The sequence below is a fragment of the Narcine bancroftii genome, chromosome 3 (genome assembly GCF_036971445.1).
Source record: "Narcine bancroftii isolate sNarBan1 chromosome 3, sNarBan1.hap1, whole genome shotgun sequence".
Taxonomy (NCBI): domain Eukaryota; kingdom Metazoa; phylum Chordata; class Chondrichthyes; order Torpediniformes; family Narcinidae; genus Narcine; species Narcine bancroftii.
The window spans coordinates 331,789,448-331,814,764 of NC_091471.1; the positions used below are offsets into that span (position 1 = coordinate 331,789,448).

General features: G+C 40.6%; 1 protein-coding gene across 1 annotated transcript in view; it reads right to left on the bottom strand.

Moving 5' to 3' along the window:
- LOC138759223 (growth factor receptor-bound protein 2) overlaps positions 1-25,317 on the bottom strand; it is a 140,192-nt gene that overhangs the window by 29,629 nt on the left and 85,246 nt on the right. The window contains exon 2 of the mRNA XM_069929305.1: positions 11,903-12,000. Coding sequence (XP_069785406.1) covers positions 11,903-12,000 — 98 coding nt within the window. The remainder of the gene's footprint in view (positions 1-11,902; positions 12,001-25,317) is intronic.

Consider the following 25,317-nt stretch of genomic DNA (forward strand, 5'->3'; position numbering starts at 1 on the left):
TCCTATGTCATCGCACCTTACTGCCCAACTACCACAGCCTAAATCATTTATTATCTAACTCGCCTCCCCCCCCCCCAAGGGAAAGAAATGTAATTGATAAAACATAATAGCAAATATATAAACTGCCTGAAAAGGAATGGTTACCTGTACATATGGGGATGACCAGCAAAACAAATTATACAGGTACTTCCTACACTTAGCCCTGAGTTAGATAATTTAAAATTGAATTAAATGTTAATAACATCCAAGTTCCCAATGTAGATTACTTTTTATTTAGCGAGTTAAATCCTCATTATGACACAACAATACAACTGAACAGCCTTCCATCAACCTGACATGCAGTGCATCTCCAATCCCAATTCACTGGGTAAATCATAAATTGGTTTTTGCCTGCATCATATTTTACATCTGAGGCCTCTATATATCCCATCTGTATATCAAATTTTGAACTCCTCCAATAAATTTCTTTTATTTTGTTTCAGGAAGAAGTCCCAGTATTGCCAGTCTCTCCACAAACCTAATTAATTCATGATTTACAAGTCAAGATCAAGACCGAATGCAGGTACAGGTACACAATCCTTTATCCGGAACCCTTGGGGACAGTGTGTTCCGAATTTTGGAGAGCCAGATTTAAGCCCACCCGAATTGTGCTGCAATATCCACCACCACCCCCTTCCAATCGCGCTGCTGTCTCCCCCCAACCCCACCTGCCCGTGCCCGTCCAACTCGCACTGCCAGTCTCTCGCCCGCCTGACTCGCACTCCCGTCTCTCTCCCCACTTGCCGGATTTTGGAGCTTTCCGGATTTTAGATGTCCGAATAAAAGATTGTGTGCCTGTAGTATCTAAAGGATTAGTTTAATTTTGACGACAACTTACAAACTGGGAGAGTTGTGGTGAAATATGAAAGTCTGAAGATGCTGTGATTATAGTAAAAACACAGCGTCCCTAAAAAACAAAGGCATACTTTCTGGCCTGGGACCTTCAAGGAATAAGCAGAATGAGGCAGAAACAGGAAGTCTCAGAATTCAGACAGTGCCGGCTGGACGAGGAGCCCAGACCAACGTGTTAATTGGATATGACAAGGGGAGAGGTAAGAATTTATCATCCGTGCAAAAGGAGACAGGGAAAATGGAGAGAGACAACTGGGGGACAGGAATGGGGTAAGAAGGGGGGAGTGCTAATGAAAGCCAGAGAAGTCAATGTTAATGCCATCTAATTAGAGACTGCCCAGTCAGAAGATGAGATGTTTTTCCTCCAAGTTGAGGGTGGGACTTTGGACAGACACGTCAGCAAGGGAATGGGATGGGGAATTGAAATGGGTGGCCACTGGGAGGTCCACGCTATTGCGGCAGACAGAGCAAAGGTGCTCAACAAAACAATCCCCCAGTCTGTGTCCAGTCTCCCTGATATAGAGGAGTCGACAGTGGGAGCAACAGATCCAGTGGATGGCCCCTGCAGATTCACAAGTGAAATGCTGCTTCCCTTGGAAGGTCTATTTGGAGCCCCGAATGGTAGTGAAGGAGGAGGTGTGGGCACAAATGGAGCACCTCTCCTACAGTCACAGAGATAGGTACCAAGGGGACGATTGGTGGGGAGGGAAGAGTGGTCTAGGAGGGAGCAGTCCCTTCAGAAGGCGGAGAGGGGAGGCAAGGGGAATATGTGTCTAGTGGTGGGATTGGGTAGTGGTGGCGGAAATGGTGTGGAGGCTGGTGAGGTGGTAAGTGAGGACAAGAGGAATCTTGCCCTTGTTGTGCACAGGGTGGAGGAGGCCAGGGCAGATATGCGGATGAAGACTGAGTTGACGGTGATAGAGAAAAAGCCACATTTTTGAAGAAGGACAACATCTTTGATTATCTAGCATTGAAGTCCTCGTCCTGGATTCGGATACGACAGGGAAGTTGAGAGAAAGGAATGGAATCCTTACAGGGGACAGGGTGTGAAGAGGTGTAGTTGAAGTAGCTGTTGGAGTTGGTGGGTTTGTAGAAGATGTCTGTCAAGAGTTTGTTTTCCAAGATGGTGACAGAGAGACTGAGGAAAGGGAGAGTGTTGCTGGAGATGGACCAAGTGAATTTGAGATCGGGATGGAAGTTGGCAGCAAAGTGGATGACCAGTGCCAGTACTGACCAGTGTAAACCTGCCTGTGACACGCTGTACACTGAGAACTGCCCATCTGTAATCATCAATTGCAATTTGAAATGGGAATTGTCCATAATTTTTTTTTCACTCACCAATTAAAATGACAGTGCAATCCTTTTTTTGGACCAGCAAATATCCTGTGTAAATAATTCTAGATAAACACAATCTCTAGGGGGATGGGGGAGGGGAGGATAGTATTTTATTCTTCTTCATGAATGTAACAAATATATAGGAAAATGTGTGGACTTTGCTCTGTCTGATGATCTTTGTCTCAAAGTTTGTTCAGGAACTGAAAATGTGTGAATATAGTAGTAGGTCCATATGCTGATTAATAAGGATACATGAAAAAATCTCTCTTCAGTCTCATCCAAAACCTAAAGCTGTTTCAAAAATTCACCTTGATATAAATAGTACTGTGGTAAACAACATTACCGCATGTGTAAACAGAACAGAAGAGCCCTAAAGAATGAATATTTATATCCATTGCAGCCATTGACATAAAGGAAGCTTTTGACTTAGTGTGCTATTATGGAACCAGAGTAAAATTTGTCAATGTGGATTAGAAGAAACTGTACTGAGTAGACTCATACTGCATATAAAGGACAATGTTTGTGGCTGCCAAAGGCTTGGGACCTTGCCCTTGGATATTGCTGCAGTGTCTTCAAAATGTCCTCTATATTACTGATTCGATTAAAGATTCAGATTCTGTAGTGATATTTTTGGGTGATTTAAATATTCCTTCACTATTTTCAGAGAAGCCTATTTCTTTGAGGAAATTGCTACAACAATTAACTCTCTCTAGTCTGGCAAAGTTCCCGGTCCCGATGGTTTCTCAACATAGTTTTATGACTGTTTCTCATTTATTGATACCACATTTGGATTCGGTTCTTTCTGAATCCTTGGCTGCTGGGAAACTACCGGATACTTTTTATGAAGCTTCAATCTCTCTAATTCCTAAAAAGAATAAAAATCCTTCTGACTGACAGGCCAATTTCTCTTCTGAATGCCGATGCTAAGATATTGTTTAAGATTTTGGCCTGTAGGTTAGAAAATACGATGGCCTTTATTATCTCTGAAGATCAAACTGGCTTTATTAAGGGTCGTTATTCACAATTTAATATCCATCGTCCATTAAATATCCTTTATTCTCTCACTGTTTCTCCTTCTGAATGTATTATTTCATTGGATGTTAATAAAGTCTTTGACATTGTAAAATGGGATTACTTATTTAATGTAGTAGAGAAATTTAACTTTGGTCCTAAATTTATCAATTGATTAAATTAATATATTTATCTCCTATTGCTTCAATTTTTACAAATTCATTAAAATCCAAACCCTTCAAGGTTCACCGTGAAACTAGACAAGGCTGCCCTTTAAGCCCGTTGTTATTTAATCTGGCATTAGATCCATTAGCAGTGGCCTTTTGGCAGTCTGATATTTCTGGAATTATAAGAGGTGGGATTAATCATAAGGTCTCGCTTTACACGGAAGACTTTCTATTGAATATATCTGACCTTGATCATTCGATTCCAGCTATTTTATCACTCGTTCATCAATGTTCAGGATATAAATTAAATCTCAAGAGAAGTGAAATCTTTGTTTTGGATTCTTCCAGCTCTCAAGACTTTATTGTTCCTTTTAAAATTGTTGAAAATCAGATTCATTATTTAGGTGTTACTGTTACCAAGAACTTCAATAATTTGTTTAAGGAGAATTTTCTCACCTTAATGAACCATGTCAAGAGGTCCTTAGCTCAACGATCTCCTCTCTCAATTTCCTTAATTGGAGGCATTAATGTCATTATATTGTTCAAGCTGTACCTATATTTGTTCACAAATTTTTTTTTTAATAAATCGCTTGATTCAATTATTTCTTCTTTTGCTTGGAAAAATAAAACCTCATCTTAATAAAACTTTTCTTCAAAACCCTAAAATGAAAGGGGGGGGGGGGGTTGTCTGATCTTGGATTTGATTTCTGGGCAGCTAATATTAGACCTACTGCATTTTGGACTGGATACTGCAAGTTCCATTCATCGAGAAATTGCACTCTCTTATTTTGATCGTTGGAGCAAAATTAACTGAGAATTTTGTTGAGAATTTGGTTTCAATTTAGAAAACATTTTGGATACCACAGATTTCTTTCTATTAGCCAATCCCCTTTTAGCTAATTCTTTTTTTAAAACCTTTGGTATTATAAGAATTTGGTTTTCATGAATGGTCGGAGTTAGGTATCCAATCTTTTCAAGATCTTTTTATTGATCAAAATTTGGCTTCCTTTGAACAATTATCTTCTAAGTTTAAACCATCTAAACATAATTTTTTAAAATTTTACTTTAGGAGCTTCTTGAATTCCTTGCTATTGAGACTCCCTCAAGATCTGGAGCTAAATATGATAGAAGATTTATAATTTTAAACCAAATCATAAAAAAAGTTGATATCCATTCTTTCTGAGTCATTATTGGTGTCTGGTGGTAATTCCCCAAAGAAGACTATGAAAATATGGAGCAAGATTTTCAACCATTATTTTCTGATGCAACATGGGACTCCATTTTGAAATTGGTAAATTCATCTTCTCTATGTGACAATTTAAAGTAGTCCATCCAGCTTGCTTCTCCCACATTCCATTGGCTAAATTCTATTGTAATATTTCTTCAAAATGTGACAAGACGCAAGACTGAAGAAGGTGCATTGGTTCATATGTTTTGGCCACATTGGTTCATATGTTTTGGCCACATTGGTTCATATGTTTTGGCCACATTGGTTCATATGTTTTGGCCACATTGGTTCATATGTTTTGGCCACATTGGTTCATATGTTTTGGCCACATTGGTTCATATTGGTTCATATATTTTGGCCACATTGGTTCATATTGGTTCATATGTTTTGGCCACATTGGTTCATATGTTTTGGCCACATTGGTTCATATGTTTTGGCCACATTGGTTCATATGTTTTGGCCACATTGGTTCATATGTTTTGGCCACATTCTTCTCTTTCCATCTATTGGGAAAGAACTTTTCGTACCTTGTTCTTGGTTCTTAATATTAATTTGACTGAGATTCCTTTTCTTGTCCTGTTGGGAACGAGTAAGCCAACTGACTTGAATTTGTCTGGGCTACAATCCTTATCCTCTCCTTATCACTAGAAGAGCTAAATTAGTGAGATGGAAAGATGCTGTCCCTCCTACTCATATTCAATGGCTATCCGACGTGATGGCATATCTGACTTTGGAAAATATTAGATGTTTTACTTCTGAAATGAATGCAAGTTTATGGGATCCTATTCTTAATTATTTTCATAATTTATAAGATTTTTTTTAGATTGTGGTTTGGTTGTATTCCCTTTTACAGTCATGTAGCACCTATGTTCAACCAATAACTTCACAGGGAGGGGTGAGATTATTAGCATAATTTTTACATGTTGTTAAATATAATTTATGTATAAAATTATAATGTACATGTTTATATCGAACATTAATAATCTTTGCCATGCTATCTTTACAAAAGGTTTTCCAATGATCTATATTAAATTCAACTCCTAAATCATTTTCCCATTTTATAAATTTATTTTAGACATTTGTAAATTTATTTTAGACATTTTCTGTTGCAATAATTTTTACATTTCAGATACAAATCCTTTCTTTCCTCCTTCCCGAATTATCATTTCAAATTTCGATTCCTTTGGAAGTTCCAAATTTTTCCTATAAAAATCATAAAACAATGATTTAATTTGATAATGACAAAAAAGCAATGATTTGGTATTTGATATTTCTTTCATTTTACAAATGAAAGATATTGATTTAATCCATAACAATTATTTACTATCTTAAAACCTTTCTGATCCCAAGTTTTAAGAAGGTGATTATTAACCATAAAAGGAAAAAGTTTATTCTGATACCGTGGAGTCTATTTAGATATTTTACCTTGAGTACCATTTTCATTTACCATATCCCATTTTTAACCCCGGAACATTTAAAAAGATATAATTTGATTTCTTCTGATTATGTTTTAGATGTAAGAAGGATAAGGGGACCTTTTTACATTCAATATGGTTATGTGAAAAAGTTAAACCTTTTTGGTCATGGGTTAAGGAATTTTTACAAGATATTTTGAAAATTAAGTTTTCCTTGGTACCAAAAGTTTTCTTAATTGGTGACACAAGTACAATTTGTTTGAAACATGGTTTAGACAAATTTCAAATAGCTTTTTTAAGATTGGCTTTAGCAGTAGCGAGGAAGTGTATTGCAATTACATGGAAAGACCAGATAGAACTTAATTTACAGAGATGGCATTCAGAATTAAGATCCTGCATTACTTTAGAAAAAAAACATATAATTTGAGAGATAAATACTCTACTTTTAGGAAGGTTGGAGCCCTTATATGGATTATTTACATTTGAAATTTTAAAGATTTGGACCTAGCTATGGCAGGGTCGTCCCATCACATGGTTTGGTTTTTATTGGTTTCAGTATTTTTCCTCTTCTCATTTTCTTTCTTTTTTTCTTTTAGGGGTTAATAAGTTTATAGATAAGGGTTGTGATGTTGGGAGGCGGGTAATATTAGTATAAGGGGACAGAGGTAGATTTAGATGGGTTTTATATATCAAACATGTTTGTTTTGATTACATATCCTATGATATGTAATCATGGGTGTTTAAATTTTAAATACAATATTCAATAAATGTTTTACATGTGTCTTTTTTTTCTTTTTAGTCTTTTTCAATGTATCATAGGTTATTTGTAGCCATATGTAACAGTAGATCTACTTTGTTGGATACTTATTCTATGTACGATTTACTCATAAAACTCAATAAAAATATTGAAAAAGAATATTATCCTCGGCACAATCATCTCCTGTTACTTAAATGACTCTCCCTCTGCCAGAAAACACTCAGCTGGTCAGGCAGCATCTGTGAAAAAGAAACTCGCACAAGTTCTCATGGTTACCCTTGATCTGGAGGAAGTGAGAAGAGCTGAAGATAAGCACACAAATTCAGCTAAGCAATCCGCCGTGTAGGGGGCTTTGATCAAGGTGGAGAGGAAGGCACGTTCTAACTTGTTCACTCTCCCTCTGGATTCTTCAACTTGCTAAGGATTCTTCAACTTGCTGAGTGTTTACAGCTCTTTCAGTCTTTATTTCAGATTGAGCATTGATTTTTAATTTTGTTTGTTCCCTTCATCATTAAACTCATTGTGGGATTCTCACTGATATTCAGTTCTGTTTGGAACTCCTCAGATGATGAAATAATCCATGACCTCAATCACACTTGGAATAGGTTTAAGTGCTAGTTATTAAATCTTTCCAACTAGAAAGTTTAAATTGGCATTCTACGATAAAAAGCTTCACGAGGATCATGGGCTTCAACAAAGGGGTACAGAATAGAAATGATTGTACTCAGCTTTGGGAATCCTACTTGAAGAACATTCCAAAAGTGGGATTAAATCAATAATGAGCTGCCACAAGGGTCGAAGAATTTGAGTTCTGTCCCCACAGATGATATAGTTGAGGGACGATGTGATCAATTTTGTTTTAAATAATTAAGAAACAGATGGAACGAATGAGCTCCTTGTAGGATTGATATAGTTCAATCAATTTGGTATTACCTAACCTCTTCACTGAGAGGATGGCCTATATCTGCAATGAGCTGCCAGAGGAACCAGGTACGATTATGATGTTCAAACGACATTTCATTAGGACAGGTATATATGGATAGGAAGGGTTTAGGGCACCACGGATGGCACAGCGGTAGCCCAAGTCTTTACAGTGCCAGCGGTTGGGAGCAGGGTTCAAATCCCATGCTGTTTGTAAGGAGTTTCTACATTCTCCCTGAGTCTGTGTGGGTTTTCCCCGGGGGCTCCAGTTTCCTTGAACTGTACAAAATGTAGGTTAATTGGGTGTAAATTTTTAAAAAATAATTGCAGGAAAATGGGATTTGTCCAGAATGCCAATTTAGTCGGTATGAACAAATTGGGTTGAAGGATTAGGGTGAGGCTTTAAATTACTGACAAAACACATAAGGCTATGTCAACACATTTTAATTGAGCACTAATTTTAGGAAAAAATGTTTAAATTTAGAATGGATAACAATGAGAAAAATATTTGGAAATGCTTGTCTTACAGTAACCAAGTGCAGCACTCCCAACAATAATAAAAAAGTGACCCCCACTATTTCATCGTATTTTATCCTAAACATGCAAAAAATTTCAGAGTTTAGATAAATACATCATGGGAGTTGTTCTTGGCAGTGCAATCAAGCAGAAGTAGTCTTCAAAACCTGTTCATTAATGTCTAGGTTGGGATTTGCCATGACTGATCAGCCTTAGACCTGCCCACTCTATCAAAACAACATCACTGCAATTGTTCCTCAAGTGCAGTGTCCCAGCTCAATCCTCTTCAGCTGCTTCTTCAAAGACCCCCCCCCCTTCAGTCAAAGTCAGAAGAGGGACTGTTCATTGATGCACCACCCTCAGAAGACGAAGCAGCAAGCATCTAGTCCAAATTCCAGTTTGGGCTGACATGGCAAATAACATTTGTGTCTCAAGAAGCCTACCTTGAGCGCTCATCTACTCTTTTTATCGACAAACAGCATGGCCACAGGCCCTCTTTGGCCCAATTACACCCGATTAACGTACATTGAAAAATGGGAGGAAACCCATGTAGACATGGGGAGAACATACAGACTCATTAATAGACAGCACTGGATTCAGGCCCCGGTTCCTGGCACTGTAACAGAGTGGCGCTTACTGCTACGTTAACCGTGTTGCCCTCAACATGTTGATGGCACCACTGATGTCAAACTCAGCTGACTAGCTATAAATAAATACCATGGCAATAACGAGAGGACAGAGGTTTGTAGTTATTTTCAATTTCCAGCTCCCCAAAGATTCCCTATCATGTATAAAGTGCAGCTCAGAATAGTAAATGAATACTCTCTACTTTATGGAAGGCACGGTGGGCGTAGCAGTTAATGCAACGCTATTACAGTGCCAGCAATCGGGACTGAGGTTCGAATCCCATGCAGTCTGTAAAGAGTTTTTGTATGTTCTCCCCCCTCTCCTCCCCAGTCTACATGGGTTTCCTTTGGGTGCTCCAATTTCCTCCCACCCTTCAAAATGTATCAGGGGTGTAGGCCAATTGGGTGCAATTGGACGGCATGGACTCATGGGACAAAAAGGGCTTGCTCCTGTGCTGCATGTCTAAAATTTAACTAAGTACAGCTCAAACAATGATGTGGCTCTCCACCATCCAGAACAAAGTAACCTGTTTGATTGGCACTTAATCCATCAACTGAACAATAATTCCCACCCACCCACCCTCACAGTAGCTGCAGTGTGCATCATCTGAAATCTGTACCGGTCATTTGCCCTGACTACTTTAACAGCACTTCTCAAACACATGCCTTCAACCAGTGACAATGTTCATCTCTTAAGCACACTTCACCCTGAGTTGGAGAACTATGGTTATTCTTTCAACAGAACTAAATGCAAGCTCTGAAAAATCTCTACCTAACGGAGTCGTTTTACGAGGGCGGCAGCAGTTCAAGTTGGCTCAAAGGTTCCGTAAGGGCAATTATGGAAGCCTATATATCCCAATAAGTGTTATCAATTATGTGAGTTGCAAATCCAATTCAGAAATGAAATTAACTTAATCTGTAAACCTATCTAGGAGAAAAACTCAAATGGTGACATCAGAAATGTCGTTGGACAAGGTCAAAACTCTAACCAGAGGAAAGTAGTTTTCAAAGTTCCGAGCTTCTGAAAACTATGGTCAAGGAAGAGGCAAGCACAAAAGCCATTTGAAAGGTTTAAAAAGGTGTGCTCATTTGAGAAAATGGGATACTAAATAAGCAGGGAACTAGAAACAGATAAAATACCAGTTTACTGGCTACAGGGAACACTGCCATCGGAGAGCAGCAGCAATCATCAAGGATCCACACCACCCAGCACATGCTCTGTCCTCACTGCTGCCATCAGGAAAGCAGTATAGAAGCCACAAGACTTGTACCACCTGGTTCAGGATCAGCTGCTCCCCCTCCACTCAATCAGGGACTCATTTAAGGACTCTTACATGTGCACTGTTTATTTTTTAAAATTCTCTCAGTTTTGCACAGTTTGTTTACATTTCTAATCTGTTTAAATTTGTTTACATATGTACATTGTGTACGGTTTATTTTTTGCAGTACCAGTAAGTGCTAATTCTGCTGCGCCCACAGGAAAAGAATCTCAAGGTTGTATGTGATGTCATGAATTTACTCAGACAATAAATCTGATCTAAATCCACTGTCTATTTTGCTTATTACTCATTCGCACAGGACCTGTTGCTAATTTCCGCTGATAGGCCCCTCAAAATGCCAGTCCAATCTAGGGAACCTTTGCTGTCGCTTCCAGTGAAGAGGGATCAGTAACCAGCAGGCATGAAATGAAGGAAAAGAACCAGAGATGTGGTTGAGAAAAGTAATGCAACAAGAGTGAAAATGCACTACTTTAAAGAGCGTTGGGATAGCAGCTTTCAAAAAGGAACGGAATAAATAGTCAAAGGCAAATTTTGCAGGGAATGGAACATGTCAAATAGAGTGGAGTAATTTAGGCGCAAGGAGTGATGATGGGGACAACTATTTTTCTAACGTGCTGTCATATTTGATCACAGTTTATTCCATCTACATCACACACATTGCACTTCTCTGGTATTGTTTTTCTTTTATTGTTTTCAGATATTGAGTGTTGGCATGTTCCAATCAAATCTGTTGTTAATCCAGTTCACGGTGCCCTAATCAAGTCCATTTTGGTCAATTTCCACTCAACTAAAATATGTTACCCTCAGCCATAAAAACTTCATTTTGCTCCCACAGCATCTATTTTCCTTTGTTAAAATAAATAAAGGTTAAAAAGTTCCATTATTGTCCATTTTACTACATGAAATTCTTTAACTTTTTGTCTACTGACAGGAAGACTTTCTCCAGCGCCCCTCACAAAAATGAGGCCCTAGCGAGGTACAAATTCACGATCCCTGGTTTACAAGACGAGGGCTGAGCTAGCGGAGCCTCTATTTCAGATTCCCATTAATACTTTTCCTGTAAAAAGTCATCCCAATTTCATTAAACAGTCCAACTTTAATTTCACACTCTGGCCCTCATCTTATATTGGACCCTCCAAATCGTTTCATAGTTTGTGAGCATCTGCCCTAATAAATTTCTTTAGCGTGTAACTGCCATCATTTACTTTGATTCTATATAGATTCAAGCTTCTAATCTTGAAAAAACAAATTGCATCACACTCGGCGAAGAGAAGACCCTTGACTGTGCAATTACTTTGAGCAGAAAAGCACCTACTGAGCATCATCTGCTGACATATTCCCATTGCCAGGTTTACATCCACCTCCCTCTAATCACTGGGCCACAACTTGCAATCAAAAAAATCAGGCAGAGGTTGAAGAGGCAATGAACACACAGACAATGGGTGAACTTCATGAGGGAGGAAAACATGCTAATTTTGTGCTGAACGTACAAGATGTAATTTCTCTAATAATATGGGCATGATGTTCAAGTGTGACACTGCATACATTGAAGATATCAGACACCACTAAATCTAGCTAAAATAAAAATAAAGCAATTCCAAGATGCCAGAAATATTTGCAAAGGAGAGGACATCAACAAAGAGGTAAATTGGAGGAGGGATAAAAAGAAATGTAGGGATCACTGAAAGTGACACAAGAGTAACACACTGTTCCCAATTCACTGAAGTTGAGAAAAGCAAGAAAACATTAACTTACGGGTGTGGTTTCATTTCAATGTAGTTCTTTGGGATGAAGCCATCTTTTCCATTCAGCTCAGCCTTGTACCAGTTCTGATCACATTCTTCATTTAAAACCTGCAGAGGTAACACACAAATTAACAGGTCAGGCTGGATGATGAACAGCCAAGTCCAAGCTTACAGTGGAGAGTTAAAGACTTTCACTTTGTCGGAAACGAAGCTCAAGTTTTTACTTGATGGAAGGGACTCACGTCAGGCTGGACATTTTTGAAATGCAAACCTATTGTCCTTTATGATATTTATATACATTTAGTCCTTGATTTCCGACCCATGTGAGTTACGCCCACCCGCACATACAACCAAAATTTTTAAAACATCTTTATTAAAACTGCTGTACAGTACTTATTTTGTATTAAAAGCACTGTAAAGCAATGGTCCCCGCTCCCAGCAGCAGCCCGGTCCCCACTCACTGTTCCCCGCGATAACCTGAGGTCTCCGTTCCCTGGGACAGCCTGAAGTCCCCGTTCTCCCCGGCAGCCCAAGCTCCCCGTTCCCCGCAGCAGCCTGAGGTCCCCTTTTCCATCGAATGGGACCGATAGTTTCAACCCTAGGTGTGGGCATGCGATTGCCTTCCAGTTCAGTATTAAATTGCAACCTTTATTGGAGAGCTCCAGGGTCAACCGAGGGAACTAATCATATTTTAATTGTGCCCAAGATGTTTCACAGTACCAAGCAAGTGTACAAAGGTCCAATCCTGTGTTTTGTATGGAATATACGTGTTCTCTGTGGGGTTCCTTCAAGTGGTCACCTCACCTCCCGGTGTCATGGAGTTTTGTTGTTAATTGTCCACTGTAAATTGCCGTGAATCTGGCAGGAAGCTGATGAGAATAAGGGGAGAACAACCTCTGGGAATAATTATCGGGGAAGGCGATTGCTCTAAGCTAGGATAGACTTAGGGTCAATATGCTCTATGTCATAAGTAAACACGGTGAAAAAAAGTGGGAATTTAATCATTCTTGGGAACTGTATCAACCATAATCAGCCAAAAATTCTATTCTCAAACATCAATATCCTTCCTACGGAGTAAGGATACAGCACTGAAAAGCTATATTGCTATCATGTATTCACTGCCGTCAGTGCATTAAATAGATTAAAAAAACAAAACTGTTCAAGAGTATCTTTCACTTTTTAAAAAATTCTAACTTCAAGGAGAAACACAACAGGGTGATTCTGTTCACTCTAGTCTAAATGGACACTAATTATTCTCATGTACTGGTCATTAACATTGAATCAGCAGAATAAAATGGGACTCCAACCTCCGATTCAAACAAACATCAAAATATTTCATCATCTTTTATTACAAGTGACAAAGGTCATCTTTAAAATATTTGTGGACTGGCATTTGAAAGGAAGATACAAGTGATGGCTGGAAATGATCTGAATGTATAAATTTAATCATACAGCATGGTCACAATCCATTTTGCCCCATGCCATCTAATTAACCTGTAGCTACCCCCCCCCCCCCATACAGTTTGGGAGGAAACCTTAGCCCACGGGGAAAACCCACGCAGACATGAGGAGAACATACCAATTCCTTACAGACAATGCGGGATTTGAACCCAGGTCTCAATCACTGGCGTTGTAACAGCGTTGCCCTAACCGCTAGGCTAACCATAACTTAGTTGAACTGATGGTGCAAGATGCATTGGTCTGTGTGTGACACATTCTCGAATATTTTGAATTTCAACATCCCTTGGACATTTGAATTGAATCCCATTTTCTAGACAAATAGCTGGCTTTTCCTCCCTTCATAAAAGGCTTTACAGAAACATATTTATAGCAACAGATTTATCTTCTCCAAATAGCTGTATACACAGAAAACCACTGGAAGATTGAATTCCAAATGGGGAATGAGTGACTGAAAGAATACATTTGTACCAAACAGCAAAACATGTAGTCGTACGTCCATAGCAATAGCCAGCTTTAACTCATTACTGAGTCCAGATTGATAACTTTGGAATACATTGACAGGATACAGAAGCAAAGTGATAAGGTCACTGGTGTAGCCAACAGAGACTGAACTACTGATTCTGCAAGAGAATCTGGAAAAAATTAAATTCAGGTCATTAAATTTATTCAAAGCTTTTTACAAGGAAAGTGAATCTTGGAAGTAAAATAAATGCTGGCATGACCAGTGAGATAAAGTCTCATGAACAAATAGAAAGCTGGTCAAAACAAGAGCACAAGATTATTGTGAAATAATCATTGTTACAAATGAATTATTGATACAAGTGACAAAAAAAGGAAAAACAAACATGATAACCAGGAGGCGCAGTTAAACAAGAAAGTTTGCAGACTCTGTGATTGCAATTTAATACACAAAAGTGCTGGAGAAACTCAGCAGGTCATGCAGTGTCCATAGGAAGCAAAAATGTATAACCAACATTTTGGGCCTGAACAAGGTATGATCAAAAAGCAGGCAGAACCCCGAATAAAATGGTGGGTGAAGAAAAGGCGGGGGAGGAGCACAGGCCGACTGACAAAATGTCATAGGTGATTTTGGGTGGGAGGGCAGAAAAGAAAAATGCTGGTAAGTGATAGTGGAAAGGGGACAGCTCAATGAATGGAGAGGGAAAGGGGTGGAGAGCTGGAGGAAAGGAGATAGAATAGGAAAAAAGTAAGGGAAATCAGAGAAATTGGTGTTGATGGCATCTGGTATCATCTACTGCACCCGGTGCTGCTGTTGTGGCCTCCTCTACATTGGAGAAACTGGACGCAGACTGGGAGATCACTTGGTTGAGCACCTTCATTCTGTTGGCTGCGATTACAGTGGAGGTACACGTCCTGTTCAGATTTATTGTCAGAGTACATACTGGACATCACCTACAACCCTGAGATTCTTTTTCCCGGTGCCTGGTTAAGTTTGTCGTTGAGGAGTCTGATTGTGGAGGGGGTAGCAGCTGGTCCTGAACCTGGTGGTGTGAGTCCTGGGGTATCTAAACCTCTTCTCTGATGGCAGCAGCGAGAACAGAGAGTGTGCTGGGTGGTGTGAATCCTGATAATCTTGATAATTGCTGCTGCCCTCTGATGCAGTGTTCTTAATGGTAGGGAGGGTATTGCCTGTAAAGTCCTGGGTTGTGACCATCACCTTTTCCAGGGCTTTATGCTCAGGGGCATTGGTGTCAGCACACTTTCCACCATACATTGGAAACCCTGGCAAATTTTTACAATGTCATACCAAACCTCAGCAAACTCCCGAGGAAGTAATGGTGCTGACGTGCTTTTTAAATGATACAATTAGTGTATTGGGTCGAGGAAAGATCCTCTGAGACGGTGACGCCCAAGAATTTAAATTTGCTCATTCTCTCCACCTCTGATCCCTCAATGTTCACTGCATCGTACATTTCTGGTTTTCCCTTCCTGAAGTCAACAATCAGCTCGTTGGCTTTGGTGACAATGAGTGCGAGGTTGTTGTTGGTGCACCATCCAGCCAAGTTTCCAGCTCCCTCCTGTCTGCTGGCTCATTACCCCTTTTTATTCAGAGACCAAATCTCATCCTGAGATCAGTAATTAGAGAGCAATCCTTCCAGTCATTTGAAAATAGATGTTCAGGATTGGTTTACTATCAACAAAATCAAAAATATTCCCTTAACTCAAGTAACATGCTGATAAATTACAAGGGCAGCTGTTTTGTGAAAACGGTGACTGCAGGGAACAGCTGATCAAATCAGTTAATTTTAATAGGCAGAAAACCATATATTGGAGACCAGATATCTGGATCGCCAGTAGTGAAGGTGAAAGCATCAACTCAGTGGCTACACTAGTTGGATCTCCGTGCCAATGTCAAAGAGGGCTGGCTCTCTTATTTATAACCTGCGTTACTATCACACACAGTGGAAAAAAAAACTTTAAAGAACTATATGAATACTTGTTCCAGATGCGAATCAGTTTACTTTAGCCAAAAGCAGTCGCCCTGATGTTAATTACCTCCATCAGGTAAAGTCGACCCTCAGACAGCATCAAACAGAGAAAGATGCCCGGGAGTGAAGCTGTGTGTTGTAACTAGTGGGAGATAGCATTGATGACCACTTTATACAAATCTCAATATTGATACACAAAATATTCCACAGGAATGAGATCACACAAAAAAGTTGATCAAGAGATTAAGATAACTGATTAAAAGCGTAGCCTCAATACAAGGGCACTCATTGGCTCTGTTATCCCTAAAAGGTGCACATAAATTCTGTGTGCAAGAGCTTTTCCTGTTACACATCTGGACTGTAAATGGTCTTGTTTCAGAGACTTCCCTCAAAAAGCCAAACTCTGGAAAAAAAAATTCCAATTACTAAATTGTAAACTAGTGCCCCTCCATAAAAACACTGGAAATGATCATTCCAGGCACAAGATTAAATGCACTGAGCAGTCAAGCTCCAGATTCAGTTGCTCATCTTCCTGCGTGCTCAGATCATATACTGCCCTGATGAAAGAAAAGGCCAAGCGACACAACATTGCATCAATTCCTCATTCTCTGGGCAGCATTAAACTGGAAGTCAAGGCATCGTAGTGACCGTGGCGGCAGACCAGCAAGGGCTCAGCAGCTGAAGGCCCACATAGGCTGCGGGCACCTTACAGTTGAGGGGCCTGCTTGAGCTGTGGATGCTGGAGACTGGCTCATGGGAACCAGGTATTGGAGCCAGAGTTCGTGAGGAGCCTCGGGCACTGAAGGCTTCCGGATCCTGTCAGAGGTTTGTTCAGACCCAGAGCTCGGGTGGCCAATGGATAGAACAGGGGTCTGTGTGGCTACAGAGGCTGCAGGAGAGCTGGGGGTGAGTCCATGGACACTCAGTGACTGAAAGGACTCTCTTTTGCTTCTCTTTCTTTCTCTCTTACTACAAGGGCCTCCGGGTGACACAAATGGTGACAGTAAAAGAACATAGAATCTTTCATTACAATTCAAGGGCAGAGAGATTATGCTCCAACTTTATAAAACATCAGTCAGACCTCAGCTGGAATACTGAATACAGTTTCAATGACCACAACAAAGGAAGGCCATGATTGCATGGGAGAGAGTGCAGAGGAGATTCACCAAGATATTGCCTAGGTTGGAGTGTTTCAGTTACGAGGAGACTGGAGAAACGACATGACTGAACTGAAGTGGAGGAGGTTTAGAAAGGACACCAAAATTTATAAATTTAGGTGGAGAACAGGATAGACTGCAGGAAACTTTTCACCATATTAGATTGAGCATATGGAGGTGGGTGAGCAGTGTTCCACAGGGGTCTGCTCTTTGTGATTGTTATAAGTGACTTGGACAAAGAAATGGAATGATGGGTTTACAGATAACACCAAAGTAGACGGCATTGTGGACAGTTTAGAAGGTTGTCATAGGTTATAATGGGATACAGACAGAATCTGGATTTATTATCATGAGCGTATCATGGCAATAATGCCATTGAACCCATTGCAATTCGCCTATCATCACAATCGCTCCACAGCAGATACAATATCGCTGGTTCTCCACTCAGCTCTGGATCACCTCAAAAACAGCAATGCATACATAAGGCTGCTCTTCAGCGACTACAGCTCAACCTTCAATACCATTATTCCCTCAGTGCTGGTCAAGAAGCTACAATCTCTGGGCCTCTGCAAATGGATCCTTGACTTTCTCATTGGAAGGCCACAGACAGTACAAATTGGAAATGACTCCTCCTCACTGATCATCAACACAGGCTCAGCCCTAGGATGCGTGCTTTGCCCATTACTCTACTCATTATACACCAGTGACTGTGTGGTCAGGCACAATTCCAATGACATCTACAAATTTGCTGATGACGCCACAGTTGTCAGTAGAATCATAAATGGCAATGAGGAAGTGAATGGGGGGGGGGGGGCCATGGTGTGATAGATCAGCTCGTTGGGTGGTATCACACCAACAACCTTGTGCTCAATGTTAGCAAAACCAAGGAGATGATTGTGGACTTCAGGAGGAAGTCAGGGGAACATGACCCAGTCCACATCAAGGGATCAGTAGAGGAGATGGACAAGAACTTCATATTCCTGGGTGTCAACATCTCCGAGGATCTGTCCTGAAGCCTCCACATTGATGAAATCACGAAAAAGGCTCACCAGCGGCCATACTTTGTAAGGCATCTGAGGAGATTTGGTACGTCACCAAAGACTCTCAAAAACGTCTACAGGTGTACCATAGAGAGCATTCTGACTGGTTGCATCACTGCCTGGCATGGAGGCGCCAAATCTCAGGACAAGAAAAACTCCAGAGGGTTGTTAACTTGGCCTGTGACATTACAGGCACTAGACTTTACTACATCGAGGTCATCTACATGAGGCGGTGTCTTATGAAAGCAGCCTCTATCCTCAAAGACCCCCACCACCTCTGGGGGTGAGGCCATATCCTCTTTACTCCGCAACCATCGGGGAAAAAAGTACAGGAGCCTAAAGACAGGCACTTAGCAGCTTCTTCTCCGCTGCCATCAGATTCCTGAGCTATCAATGAATTGTCTCACTTTTCGTGCACTATTTATTTTTTTACATTATTATTGTTGTAATATGGTTTATAATGTGAATGTCTGCACTATGTTGCTTCCCCAAGACCCTGAATTTTGTGACTTGTTCATGACAATAAATTCTGATTACAAAATGTGTTGTTTGGCAGCAGCATCACAGTGTAAATATTGCTATAAACTTCACGGCAAAACTAACTAAATAAATAAATAAATGGATAGTGCGCTGGGAGAAAGCGAGGTTGTGTCTGTGATTCATTCCCGTATCAGAAATCTGATGGCAGGAGGTTGAATGTAAAAGTACACAAGAAATTTAAAGGACATATAGGGGAGATTCCTAGAAGATTTTACAATTATATTAAGAGTTGCTGGGGAGACAGCATATCCCCATAATCTATGAATGGAGCTGTGAGAAATGTTTCAGGGAAATCGTGGCTCAAATAATTGACATGGGTAGGGTAGTGAACGTTTTCTACGTGGACCTCAGTGAGGTCTCGCATGGAAGGCTGGTAGAACAGGTAGGCATCCAGAGTGATCTGGTCAATTGGATACAACATTGGTTTGATGGCAGGAGGCACGGGGTGGCAATTGTAGTTTTCAGATTGGAAGCCCGTGACCTCTGGTGTGCTTCAGGGATTAATGCTGGGTCTACTGTTGGTCATATAATTTGATGAGAATAAAGGCAAGATAAATTAGTATGTTTGCAGATGCCACCAAAATTGATAGCATGAGAAAGTGGGCAAGGGAATGGCAGATTCAATTTCACTCAGACAAGTGTGAGGTGATCCATTTTGGAATCTATACCAGCATTGGACTTGCACAGTGAATGCCAATACTCTGGAGGGTGTTGTTGAACAGAGAGACCTTAGAGTTCACGTATATACAGTAAAATCCCGATTATCTGGCACCTATGGATATCACAGATGTCGGATATGTGAATTTTCTGGTTGAGTCAGACTCACTGTTCCACTGCCTAACAAATACACTTGCATTATGTCCTTTAAAATACAAAAGGCAGTACAAAATGTAAAGTAATTGAAAAAAAAGTATTGTAGTCTTTAATTATGTAAAATTCACTTTAATTAGTTCATTCCCATTAACTTACAAAATTTAAATTCGAACCCCGATCACTGGTGCTGTAACAGTGTTGTGCTAACTGTACCACTGTCATAATTAACCCCCTCCCCTCATGATGACAACCTGCCTCAAATCCACGCTAGTGTCCTGGTCAGGCTCTTGGCGCACCTTCTCTGCACTGACAACCCCACTAACCCCCATGTGAGTGTCCCAGTCAGGCCCTCGGCGCACCTTCCTTTGAATTTGAACCCCATTCATGAGTGCTGTAACAGAGCTATGTAGCTTCTAACCGTCATAACTAACTCTCCTCCCCCCAACCCCCCCCCCCCCCCCAAGTTTACAGATAAAGCCTTACTAACATACTTAAAAGATAAAGTCTCTTACTCGGCCAGGGATAGAGAGACACTTTGGGAGAGTCGCCCCAGCATCAGCCGGCTCCTCATCCTGGGTACCACCATTTTATTCAAAAACAACTTTATTGAAACTTCATTCAAAGAGCTGCTGCGGATGGGGCACAACCGGGGCGCTCTGCTGGCTGAATATTTGCTCCCAAGGGGTTGTTTGTTACTTAAACAATTTTAAACTTTTATTTAAAACTATTTATTCTAAAAATCCATTTACTTATTTAGTGCTGGATAATAGGGATTTTACTGTAGTTCACTAAAAACGGGAACACTGATAGACAGGGTGGTGAAGAAGATGAATGGCCTACTTGCCTTCAGCTGAAGCACTGATTATAGGAAATGAGATGTTACAATTTTAAAGAACACTTTTTACAGGTTTTACTTCAAGCATTGTGTGGAGTTCTGGTCAACAACCAGAGGAAAGATATGATTAAGCTAAAAAGGGTACAGAAGATTCAGAGATACTGGCTGCATTAGAAAGCTTGAGTTGTAAGGAGATCTTGAATAGGCTCAGATTAATTTCTCTCTCGCAAAGGAGGCAGAGAGGTGAATAGAGGTATATAAAATTGAGAGGATGGTTAGGTTTAAGGTAAGAGGGAGGAGGTTTAAAGGACTCTAAAGGGTAAAATATTTCACACAGAGTAGTTGGTATATGGGATTATTTGTCAGAGGTGGTGGAGAAGGCAGAAACAGTACAAACATTTAAGAGGCATGTAGACAGATACTTGAGTGGTTGATATGTAATGGGATTAGTATAGAGAGTCATGATAGGCACATGGCTTTTTCTTTGCCGTGCAACACTTGTCTTGACCTACTTTGCGCCAAGCAAAGGGAGATGAACTCCACCCTTATGCTTCGTCTCAGCAGAAGTTTTGACATCCTGGAACTTCACTGCGAAATTATCTTGGTAGAAATGTGCCAGGGATGGATAAAAATAAAGTAGAGAGTGATAAGGAAATAAGGGCAATTCCTTGGAAACAGAAAAGTTTTCTCTCTCAGCCCTGTAGGCTGCAGCTGGAAGGCATGAGCTGTACACTGAGCAAATGTGAGACTTGTTCCATTGTTTGACAGTAGTTTCATCCTTTTGAGGAAGGATATTTATTTAATGCAATGCTTCCTTTGTAACATCCCTTGCAATTTCTATCTTGTGCTAAACACGATTGGCTTGGCATCAAAGCGAACAAATCTTGAATCTACCCTCCTGAAGTAGATTTAAATTAAATGTTTACATTTTAATTTAAAAAAAAGACATGCAGCGCCTACAAGCCCATGCCACCCAATGAACCTACAATCCCCAGTGCGTTTTGAACGATAGGAGTGACCGGAGCCCCCTGGGGAAAACCCACACAGACATGGGGAGAATGTACAAACTCCTTACAGATTTGAACCCAGGTCCTGATTGCTGGGGCGCTAACCACTAAGCCAACAGTAGAGCTTAACCTTTCTCCTCTGCTTGCTCGAAGTTTATTTTTAGACCAATGTCCATTTCCTCTAGACTTTTTCCTTGACATTATATATTGCCGTCAAATCTTTAAGTAATGATAGAATGAAGGAGAAAATTAAAACCAAGTGAGACTCATGTAGCTGAGCATTCCATCAGTTTTGAATACTTTCTAAATACCTTTGATTTAGAATGTACCTTTCAAGTTTTTCAAATATTCCAGGTTGCATCTGGCTATTAGATCGCTTCTGCTTTGCATTGCGGCAAGCGCCAGTGGCGTCCGTTTGTATAACGGATGGCGTGAGCAATTTAAGTATCTTTTCCCCACAAGGTGGTCGGCAAAGAGAAAAGTGCAGTGGCAGCCTGGGTGTTCTTTATAAACCAGTTTCAGAAAGCAAACATTTATAAAATACATTGGGCTTTGTTGCAAGAGGATTAGAGTACACAAAAAAGGGTGGTCTTGCTGGAGCTGGGTACAGTTTCAGTTGCCTTGTCCGCGGAAGGATGTTCTTGCCACGGGGTGAGTCCAACAATGACTCAGTCGACTGATTCCTGGGAAGGTGAGACTGACATAGAACGTAGCACGTTACAATGTTGTTGAAGTTCAGTTTATTAGGATCTGATCATGCACAGACAACCCTAGTCCCTCCAGACACAAAAAACACAGAAATACTTTATACATAACGACCACATAAACAATCAAAATAAATATGTTGGAATGATTACAGGATACAGCTCGTCTATAGTTTAGAGCACGTGGAATGAAGCTACTCCCCAGCCCGGGAGTCCTGATTTTGATCCTCCTGTACTACCTTCCTAATTAAACTGGGTTGGCGATACAGTGTGCTGGATAGAAAGTGTCTGTTTAAATATGGCTCAAGGAATTCTAGAAGGCGCTTTCTATCCAGCACCCACGCTGACGCTGCCACTGTTCCCAGTAAATGTTGTCGATAGAGGAAAGGGAGGTCCCAGTGATCCTCTTTGCTGTTTTAATAATTCTATGTATAGACTTCTATCTGAAGGTTTGCAAGAGAGTGGTATGGGAGCTGAAACCATCAGATAAGTCCTTCTCAGCCTCCTTAGGAAGTGTAGGTGCTGCTATGCCTTTCTGACAAATGAGTAAGTGTTTTGACCAGAAGACCTGGGAGCAGAAATAGACTATGCAGTCCCATCATGTCTGCCCTGCTATTTTTCAGCTCAGCCCCACTGCCCAGCCTTCTTCCTAATAACCTTTGATTTCCTGGATAATCAAGAACCTATCAATCTCTGCCTTAAATGCACCCAGTGACCTGGCTTCCACAATGGCCTGTGGCAACAAATTCCACAGATCAACTACCCCCTGGCTGGAAATTCCTCCACATCTGTTTTAAGCAGATTGTCTTTCAGTCCTGAAGTTGTGAACTCTTGACCTAGATTCTTTCACAATGGGGAAACAACCTTTCTACATCTACTCTGTCCATGCCTTGCAACGTTTGAAATGTTTCGATGAGATTCCTCATTCTCCCAACTTCCAATGAGTTTAGGCAAAGAGCTGTTAAACACTCCTCATATGATAACCTTTTCATTCCCAGAATCATCCTTGTGAATCTCCTCTGAATTCTCTCCAATGTCAACACGTCCTTTCTTAAATGAGGAGCTAAAAACTGCTCACAAGTGAGGCCTCACCAGTGCTTGATGAAGCCTCAACAAGACATCCCTGCTGTTATATCCTATTCCTCTTGAAATGGGTATTTTCAATTTTCTCCCCATTTAAGAAAATATTCCACGTTTATTTTTTGCATGTCCTTACACTTTTTGACATTGTATTTCAGTTGCTATTTCTCTCCCCATTCTCCTAATCTAAGTTCCTCTGAAACCTCCATGTTTCCTCTACATTACTTGCTCCTCCACCTACCTTTGTATCATCTGCAAACTTGTCCACAAAATCATTCATTCCATAATTCCAGAATATACCATATAAAAAGAAACAGCCCCAAGAACAACTCTTGTGCAACTGTTAGCCAACCAAAATATGATCCTTGTATTCTGATTCTCTTCTTCCTGCCAATCAGCCAATGTTCTACCTTCTCTGGTATGTTTCTTGTTATTTCATGGGCTCCTGTCAACTAGCCTCATGTGTGGCACCTTGTCCAAGGCCTTCTGAAAATTCAAATGCACCACATCCACTGCATCTCCCTCATCCAGCCTGCTTGTTACTTCTTCAAAGAATTCCTACAGATTTGTCATGCAAGATTTTCCCTCAAGGAAACTTTGGCTGGTTTTAACCTAACTTGTCACATGCCTCCAAGTACTCCATGATCTCATCCTTGACAATCGACTCCAACCTGACCGGTCAGGTTAACCGGTCTAGAATTTCCTTTATTGCCCCCTCCCTTCGTGAATAGTAGGGTGACATTTGTGATTTTCCAGTCCTCCGGGACCATAATGGAATCTACTGATTCCTGAAAGATCAATACCAATGTCTCCACAATCTCTACCGCCACCTCTTTCAGGACCCAAAGGTGCAATCCATCTGGTCTCGGAGACATCCACCCTTAGACCATTCAGCTTTCTGAGAACCCATTCCCTTGAAATAGTAACTGCTTTCACTTCCCTAATGCTCTTTGACATCTGGCATATTGCTGTCATCTTCAGCGAAGATTGATGCAAAATACTCATTTAGTTCCTCTGCCATTTCCTTGCCTCCCAAAGGCTTCGTGTATCCTCTTTGATATTATTTGCTAATCTACTTTATCTTTTCCCTCCCTATGAGTTTTTTTTTGTTATCTTCTGCGCGTTTTCAAAAACTTTCTAATCTTCCCACTAATTTTGGCTTCCATGCATACCCTCTCTTTTTGCTTTTATGTTGGCTTTGACAGTTGTCACCAGGATAGGTCATCCTTTATGTGCATGCCAAGGACATTTGTACTTTCCAATCTCACCATAACAGAATCGTCAATGGTGAGAATGATCGACCTTTGTCCTCAATCATCTAGTTTTGTTTTGTTCATGTTGAGACTCACTATTTTATGAGCCTTTCAACCTCCTCACTGTAATGTGACTCATCATTATTGGTGATGAGGCCGACTACTTTTGCACCATCTATAGATTTGATGATTCTGTGGAACTGAATAGAGCAAAACAGTTATTTTGGAGCTCCATCCTTTTCTTGGTCTCAACCTCAGATCCAATGCACTTCAAAGCATATGCTTTTATTTCCAAGCGTGCATCGCTCAGTTGAGATACAGAGTGTCGCTCATGAAGCTTAGATATCTATAATCAAGTGAGCCCCAAACACGGGCCGAGGCTGCTTCTTAAACATTTGTTATTGTGCTTACTGCTCATCTCTCCTTGGGGTGCATCGAAAGGATGTTGATTAGGGGTTCACAGCGACCTTATGCTGCAGACATTTCCTACATCAGTTTTGAGCACCTCAGCGAGTAGTAATCAGCATGGTGATGTCAGTTCCTCTACAACCATTATGATCTTCCAGGAATTAATGGATTCCGGCATAGTTCTGGAGGATCGCGATGTCACTCCGCTGTTTAAGATGAGAGGGAGGCAGCAGAAAGGAAATTATAGACTTATTAGCCTGACACCCACACCATTTTAGCCCCTTATAATCATTTATACATATGAGGAGAGAGTGGATTGGTTAGCTCTATATTCACTGAACAACAGAAGAACAAATAGGAATCCTCTAAAATCCTAAAGGACCAGGGCGAGTCGATAAAAAAAGAATGTTTCAGAGCATAGAAGTAGGATCACAGTCTCAGCTTGGACAACACCACTTGGAACATGGTTGAGAGGTTTGTAAATCTGAGGAATTCTCTACTGCAGAAGACAGTGAAAATCAAGTCACTAAATATATATTTTTTAAAGTCAATATATTCCTTCACACTGAAGGGATCAAGAAAAGGGGGGGAAGGTAGGGGAACAGTGTATTGAAGATGATGATCAGTCATGCTCATAATGGATGATGGAGCCAGATGGTTTTCTGTTCACATTGTTT